The 8612-nt window shown below is 33.8% G+C and overlaps 1 protein-coding gene across 8 annotated transcripts in view; it reads right to left on the bottom strand.

Moving 5' to 3' along the window:
- The window catches only part of sycp1 (synaptonemal complex protein 1), a 13846-nt gene extending 5917 nt beyond the window's left edge, over positions 1-7929 (bottom strand). For 3 of the 8 annotated variants that reach the window (XM_049021539.1, XM_049021540.1, XM_049021541.1), the window contains exons 1-21: positions 7844-7910; positions 7205-7331; positions 6611-6695; positions 6308-6351; positions 6011-6175; positions 5836-5903; positions 5596-5669; positions 5424-5482; positions 5261-5318; positions 5009-5082; positions 4818-4926; positions 4645-4739; positions 3075-3259; positions 2962-3008; positions 2822-2883; positions 2622-2738; positions 1691-1795; positions 1496-1593; positions 1254-1347; positions 668-735; positions 505-586 (exon numbers count right to left, since the gene is read on the bottom strand). In XM_049021539.1, coding sequence (XP_048877496.1) covers positions 505-586; positions 668-735; positions 1254-1347; positions 1496-1593; positions 1691-1795; positions 2622-2738; positions 2822-2883; positions 2962-3008; positions 3075-3259; positions 4645-4739; positions 4818-4926; positions 5009-5082; positions 5261-5318; positions 5424-5482; positions 5596-5669; positions 5836-5903; positions 6011-6175; positions 6308-6351; positions 6611-6695; positions 7205-7330 — 1815 coding nt within the window. In that variant the 5' untranslated portion in view covers position 7331; positions 7844-7910. The other 5 variants (XM_049021535.1, XM_049021538.1, XM_049021537.1 and 2 more) reach the window with 5 other exon arrangements.
- Positions 7930-8612: the final 683 nt, after the last annotated feature.

Raw genomic sequence — 8612 nt, forward strand, 5'->3', positions numbered from 1 at the left:
CATTACAAAACACAACAGTGGCATGTAGCCTTCACGTATCTAAAACAAACAATACTGTGCTTAAAATATAAACAGTGATCACATTACCAACTGCAACAAGCTTAAGAATAAACGTAATTAGGTTAGTAACTTTGAAATAAACATTGTCAGGAGGACGTGTATAAGACTTTTACTAATCGGTTTGTGGTCTGTAACATTTCATGATTGTCGGGACTTAAACTAGACCATGTTTATGAATGGAGGACACATGGTTCGAGAGTAGTAAGCATTTTTCGGGTCTTATTACTGTAGAACAGCCCCGTCATGTTTTCATAATTTTGGCATCCACTTAGTACTGAAGTATTGGTTCTCATAATATCCCTACTCATGATTAATAAAATTCAAATCAAAATATTCATAACAGTTCACATTTTATATTTATGAACCATATGTGTAGTCTTATGATATGAGAAATAAGTGAAAATTAGTTCAGGATAACGAATAAGCGAATGCTGCTCAGCTTACACATTCTTCATAATTTTCTTGCATTTTCATCATCTTTTCATCTTGTTCTTCGACTCTTAACTTCAGTGGTTCCAGTACATCTCTTAGGTAAAAAAGGATATGATTTACAAAAATAACAACAATAGTATGTACGAATGGAATCAGCTATATCTTTCTTTTTCACCTGAGTCGAATGTTTTCCTCTTTTAATCTCTCTATTTCTTTTTCAGTTTCCTCCTCTGCATTATTTTCCTAATTATGGATTTAAAACAAACTGATCATATTATTTTTTTCAAGACAAATGTACCGTCTTCCAAATTTTATATTAACAATAATTGTAAAATCCTTACTTATACACAATAAGAAAAAATTGTTTTGAGCTATCTAGGCCAGGGGTCACCAACATGGCACCAGGATGCCCCCAAGGACCACATGAGTTGCCCGCGGACCTGTTCTAAAAATAGCACAAAATTTGATTTTATCCTGTTGCTATTCTTCTTCAATCACATTTGCATTTATATAGATTTGAAAATGACAATATCTAAACAAAAGCATTTAAAACATGTTTATTATACATGAAGTTTAGATAAGTTTAGGAGGGTGTTTCAAACTGGTAGCCCTTCGTATGGCTCAGTACCCATAAAGTACCTCTCAGTTTCAAAAAGGTTGGTGAGCCCTGATCTAGGCCTTTGTTCCAACATGTTCAGGTAATAAATACGTTAATCTCATGAATTTAAGCAGTTGGAACTCATATCAATAATGTTAAGAACCTTTTCAGGTGATGAACCTTCTGCTTGTTCAGTAATTCTCTCATTTTGAAGCTGGAATTTGTTGAAGATTGCCATGACCTCCTTGTACTCATTCCTTTAAAGAAGAATGCTTTACATTTTCCATATTGCTATTATTATTATTATTATTATTAAAACTACTACTACTAACACTATTCATTATTTGTTAATTAATCCTTCAAGTTATAAATGCTTTTGTAAACTAATTTAAAATTCTCACATACTGTTCAATGTTCTTTTTTAACTGATTATTTTCTTCTGCAAGTTGTAGTTCATTGCTTTGTGCAACATGTAACTTCTCTGCCATTTCACACAATTTGGTCTATAAAAGACAAAGAGGTAAATATAATTATATAACTTAAAAACATCTGGGAAAAAAATTAGATAAACCCAAAAAAAGTATATAAAGGAGGCCTGACCTCACTCTTCTGAGCAATTTCCTTCAAATTCATCAGTTCTTCTTGTAAACTGTTCAGGGCCTTCTCAGCAAATTCCTTTTCAACTGATGTTATACAAGCTTTATTCTACAGGAGATGAAAGTAAACAACTTGTATTAAAGCAAATGACAAAACATGCATCCATCTTGCAACCACTTTTCCTGTACCGGATTACAGAAGAACCTGAAGCTTATCCAAGGCAGGGAAACACTGTGGGAGGCATGGCAATTCAACGCATTCCATATACAATGGGAAATTTAGAGATGCTTATGTACTTTATTTATGCCGTGTCTGTGGAATTCAGGAGGAATGCCAACACAGGGCAAACAGCAAAAACTCCATATACAAAACAGGAATCAACCGCTCAACTGATTAAGCCACTGTACCTTTGTGAATGATGCCTATGACGTAAAATGACTTAAAATCAAGTGGTATTTTGTATATAACTTCATAGAACATTAGACCATCTACAAAGACAAGCTGGTAAGCAAAAAAGAAGAGGTACTAGGCTTGTGTCAATTGGACAATTAACTTGTAATTAGTGCACATAGTAAAAGTTATGAATAAAAGACTGTCATACTGCTAATGTTGTCACCAGCAACCAGTGACCTTTACCAAAACTGCAACACAAACACAAACTCATATACTGGGGATTTTATCAGAAAATTCATTGTATAGCTTACTAACAGATGGTCACAATACTTTAAAACAAATTATTACCACAAAGTGGTTTTGTCAATAATGAAAACAACTACTACTCCCCTCAGTTTTTACTTTCTTCAAATTTTTACTTTAGACATTCTTTTAATAATTTCTTGTCATTACCTAAGAAACAGAATAAGCACTTTTAGCCACATAATGAAAAAACATTTTTTACAAATTAAAAAACAAATAAAGAAATAAACAAACTTGCCAATAATTCGGAAATTTCCAAATTTTTATTCTTAAGGTCCATGTCAAGTTGTGACACCTTTGTTGCCTCTGTTTGCAATTTCTCTTCTAATAGTATTAGAGATTTTGACATTACATCCTGCAAAACAGAAGAAATATTTGATGACATTTTACTGAACATCATACACAATTCATTATTTTAAACAAGAATGCAAAACATACCATATCCTCTCTAAGAATTTTTATCTCGTTTTCTTTTGCTACTTTATGTTGTACTGTTTCTCCTGTAATGGTCAGAACATTTACAGTCAATGTACATAAATGAATTTAACGTACAATTCTGAAAAAAGTATTAATGTTACCTAATTCACTGGCTTTTATCATCAATTCCTCTTCAAGATCTTTTGTCCTATTGTCAAAGCAAAGAAAGTAAAAAAAAATACACCAGGTATAACTTTGAACCAATTTTCCCTACCTTTGCATTTCAGATCTCAGTGATTCTTGAAGTTCCTGGGCCGTGGTTTGAATTTGCAAAAGTTTTCCTTTTTGTTCATCTTTAATTTTATAAAGCTCATCCAGAGTACTGTCCTTTTCTGCGACAGTTTTGATATATTCCATTTCCTTTTTCTGTAAAGCAGTTTCAAGACTTTGCCTTTTTTCCTGAAAATAATTATACATTACAGTGTTTCCCCTACCATTATATTAGGGGGGCGACCCACCCCTCCAATGGCACCTCCCGCCACCCCCTTGAAAGTCAAGTAAATTTTATTTAATTTTATTTTTTATATAGTGCCAGATCACAACAGAAGTCATTTAAGGTTACCTTTTCTATAGAACAGTTCTTTACATTGTCTTTTTATTAAACAAACTACATAGCCTTATGTTATCTGCTCTCTGTAGTGGAACTCCGCCCCAATGCACGTGCACAGGCCTGCATGTGCGCGCACACACAAGCATGTGTGGGCACACACAGGTGAGTACCCTCCCACCATTGGACAGAGTGCGCGTCGGAAAATATGTTATGTAATAAATACGTTTCACAATGAGATTTTCTGCTTTAAACTATCACTATTTTAAGCTATCAGCTATCACTTGTAGCCTAACAGTTAATGTAGTTGTAGGTCAAGACAAACATCCTCAAAAGGCTGCAAGGAGACCATCTTGCAGCCTGCATGCGGATCTCAATAAATGGGCCAGACATTTCTGACTTCCCATATCGAGAGGTTCTCGAAATGTTCTTCCAGAAGCCCAGAAAGATACACTGCAGTGACAAGCTGTGAAAAGCTTGAAAAGCTGCACACTTTGTGGATAATTGTCATAAAAAAGAAATGTTCTGATGTTTAGTTCAATTGTTATATTGACTGCTGTCATTAAAAGAAACACATGAACAATCATGAATCCTGTTGGTGATCCCCCCCAAAAGCTGCAAACCTAGGGCAAACACTGCAGTATTTAAAAAATAATTTAGATTGTTGATATACAGTACTGTGCAAAAGTCTCAGGCAGTCAAATAAAATGTTTAAAGATAATTATCTGGATAGTATTTGCTTGAAACAAAAATGCAATTTAATGTTACAACATATGCAAATTAAGAATACCACAGCAAAATCTCCAAAACTTTTCTGTTCTCCAAAAAGTTACTGATGTCTTGTTGGATGGCTAGAAGACCGCTCCAATTTCTAAAACTCTCATCAGGGACACCCCAGCCCTTCCACATATTTGTTAAATTTCACCACCATCTTAATTAATTAATTAAAATATTTTAAACAAGTCAATGATGTACTGATTAGCCATATGAGGTATGTTAATGGTCAAGTCATAAAATAAACTGGCGTATTAGACAGTTGCTGCAAATACGGGGGTGATTTTAGTAAAGGTTTTGAAATGGTTAAGCTGGCATTTTGGCAGACATAATACCAGTTTTACACCAACATGAAGATCATTCAAACATTATTTTCCTTGACTGCCTAAAACTTCTGCACAGTACTTTAATTCTAAGAATAATTCTATGATTAATAATTTATTAAATACCATACAGTACCAACCTCAATGTCTTTTTGAGATTCTTCTGTTTTCTGTAACTTTTTAAGCAGCAGCTCATGGTCTTGTTTGGACATTTGAAGCATTTCATAGTGTTGCCCTGTGAATTTATATATGTACAGCATTATCTATAGTATGCACAAGAGAGCATATGGAAAAGAAAATGATCCACCCATACTTGCTGCTTCTTGTAACTGAATGCAGTCCTCTTCCTTATCCCGAAAGTTTTTAAGTACCTCTTGGAGTTTGTTATCTTTGTCATTCATTTTCACCCAAAGTATTGCAACCTTAAATGTAAAATACAAATGAATTATATTGTTTTTGTTTTATGAAGATTTTATATACATGAAACATACATAAAATACCAACCTCTTCTTCTTTCATTTTTAATTCCTCTTGAAACCTCTGCTCAATATCCTCATATTGTTTGAGCTCTTCCTTGACTACACATGGGATTTTATGAGAAATTTATTAAAAGAAATTATTTAAATGTAAAAACTAGTAGTGAACTAAATTCTGTTTCGCAAGATATCTTATTTCGTATATGTTCTATTTTGTGGGGCACTGTAATGTACAGGATACAATACATAAATGTTTTGGTGATATTCCGTTCCAACTTACATTTTAATTTATCAGATTCAGTTTGATCACGAAGGCCCTCAAATGCATTGATAATCCTCTGAAATCAAATTTGAGTTAATATGCCACAAGACAGATAATTCCAGTATTTTGTTGCTATCTTATTTCAATGTATATCTGACTAAAATAAATAAAGAACAAGTACCTGAATGGTTTCACTGTTTTGTATAAAGAGTTCATGGGTTTCCAGCCGCTCAGATTCAACTACAAGAATCATTTACACTGTATGTTTTAAAAGTTGTATAATTGGCATATAAAATACACATAAAGAGGTCCTCTAATAAATATAAAAAAATTACCATTGATACATTACTTACATAAACTCATCTTCTCTACTGATCTCTCAAAAGCATCATTCAGAATAGTACACAGATTTTGGGTTTCACTGCCTCTGTAATGTAATTCATATAAGTATTACAGATGTTGCCGTTTTTGCATAATGATACATTTAGTAAAATAGGATGCTTTCAGGAATTATAGGTCATGAATGACCGTTTAAATTATTCCAACCTGAACATGACAGGAACGTTAAATTGCAATTTCTTTCCTGTACGTACTTGTTTTTCAGCTCTGCATTTTCACACATTTGATTCTCCAGTTTTATGCTAAGGGTCTCATTTTCAAACTACAGTATAAGATAAAAACAAAACGGCATGATCTTTAATTGCATATTACACAAAAGCCACTGTATTAATTTAACTTTTCAAACTGTACAAAAAACTCAAAATGTACCTGTAGCTCCTGAATTGCTTTGCGTTGATTTTCAATTGTTCTTTTGTTCTCGTGCAATAATTTGTCCTTTCGTGCAATTTCTGAATCAAGTTCAAGTTTCCAGCTATTTATTTTTTCAAATTCTTCCAAAAGCTTAGAACACAAATCACTTGACACTGAAATTTTCTAAAGCAAAAATAAAAATCATTTTCATACTTAGAATTTATTGGCTTTGAAACAATCTGATCACCACACAATCTACAACTTTTGCATGATTCAAAAATACACTCGCAAACTGGTGTTGATGTTTAAACTTACCTCTTCTTTTCCCATTGGCATTACAGCAATCTTTTTTGCTGCATCTTTTAACAAATTAATATACTTGGTTAAAACTGATCTAAAAAGCGTTTCTCTAGATCTTTATTTAACCACAGAAAATTCAGCTATTCGACGAATATAAACAGACATCAATTTATTTTTATTCACCACTTTTGTATTCAACATACTATAATTAATTTAGAGGTGTATTTTGCATTACACATTACATGCATGCATGATACAAATATAGTGTTATAATCAAGCTGATCTGCATAGAAATAAAAATTATGAATTGCAATTTACCTGACTTGAAAGATTTTGAGGAAGCAACCATACTAGTATTTTGAAATAGATTGTTCAAATCTTTCTGAGAGCACTTACTGGGAGCCTAAAAAACAAAACCATACCATAGAATGGTAAATACTTAGTACAATTGGCTGGAGTTGCCAGCTGTCATGCATCTGGTGTGACACTCACACTTTCAGATTCTAATGTAAGCAGTCTTACAGCAAATCTGTATTATTCCATTATTAACCTAAAATTAGCTACATCAAAAGTGTTGGGGTAATTTGGAAACCCTACAGACTATTTACAAACCAATAAAACTCTTACACACATGTAAATGTATGCATGTACTTGTCTCGAATTGAAAATCTCACTCCAGCCAGCTGACCTAAGTTTAATATCACAATAAATCATTAGCAGACCTACATTATTTAATTGTAGGGCTTCACTGTATAATTGATGCCATTAAGGATGAAGTCCTAATTAGCGAATCATTATTAGTCAAAATAAACATTAATAATGTCACACAAGGCAAAAACCAAAGCACAGTATCAAAATGCATCCTGTAGTGTTAGTAAAATTCATTATTTTTTTCCCAGGACAACAAGCTACCTGTACTGGCTGCATAGTGCCAGAGGTATGTGGAGTAACTTCTTGAGGTCTGACTGCAAACACCTGTCCGGTACTGATCCTTGGTGGCACCAAAAGCTTGAAGTTAAACGGTCTTTCCTTCTCCATTCTCACATGTAATACAATGAAAAACAAACAGATAACACATCGTCTCTTTACAAAACTGGAGTTAATTAATTATCAAAAATTACACTTATAAAAGCAGTACTTCAAGAATTAACTTGATTTCAACACCTATAACTAAAACGAACGATTTCACAGACTATTCTACACAAACGGGTTTAATTATTTTAGTGCGGTTCGTGGAAGGTTATACCAAGGGCATAGGAACCGCGGGCCTGTACCCCTCATTATTTAATTTTGATTAATTCATCCTCCCCAGTAATCAGATCTTCGTTGTCAACGAAGTAATGTACAATAACGTAGTTAAAGTCATTTCAAAATACATCACGAAAGGCAAACGATAATTTAGCCATGTTTATATGGGCAGAGTCTATTAACACGAAAGATAAATTAAATATTCGGGACTGTTCATGCTTGCCTATATATTTTACATTTTGTACAAACTAGATAAATACCCTGAATAAAGTTACGCGTAACACGCTAGCGCTTGTTACCTACCTGAGGAAACCAGGATTAACGGTTTAATCGTTAGGTGTGGCGCGTGATGCGGCCTCGCGAGGTAAACCTGAAACGATGGTTTTCGGTATTAACGCAGTGATATCAGTATTTGTGAATTATTTTATATACAATAAAAATTATCATTAAATAACACCAAGTTATACTTTGCACATTGTTTGAAAAAGCGACGCAATTTTTTTTATTGCCAGTTTTCACAGACAATTCAAGCAATTCAAGGTTTTCCAGATACCGCATGTGCAGAAATGTCTCAGCGTAAAGCACGTGCGACATCTATTTGGAATATTTGGTTTCGAGGAGACAGTTACCTCTACTAGTTAAAGTATTATAAAGTTCGCAATTTACACTAAAACCGAACAGCGACACCCGCAAGTCGAAATATTCTGAAATGCGGCAGTTGAACATAGAACATTTGTATTTCCTGTAGTATTCTCCCATCAGGCGCCTAAATAAAAAATGCTCTTAATAAGCTAATTTACGCGTTCCTGAAGTCGAGCAGATAATATGATTTTCACTCTGGCGCATGGAAGAATGACCCCTTAATGCAAGACTGCCCAACCCTGATCCTGGGGATCTACCACCCTGTAGAGCTTAGGTGCAGCACTAATTTAACACACGTGAACTCTGCAGGATGGTAGGTCTCAATTAGTAGGGCTGGGCAGCCCTGCCTTAATTAATGTGTATTCCAGTTTCATAAATACCAACGTCACAGTTATATACGGCTTATAGTTTATTTTTTGTGTTATATACG

This window comes from Brienomyrus brachyistius, chromosome 8 (genome assembly GCF_023856365.1).
Source record: "Brienomyrus brachyistius isolate T26 chromosome 8, BBRACH_0.4, whole genome shotgun sequence".
Classification (NCBI taxonomy): Eukaryota; Metazoa; Chordata; class Actinopteri; order Osteoglossiformes; family Mormyridae; genus Brienomyrus; species Brienomyrus brachyistius.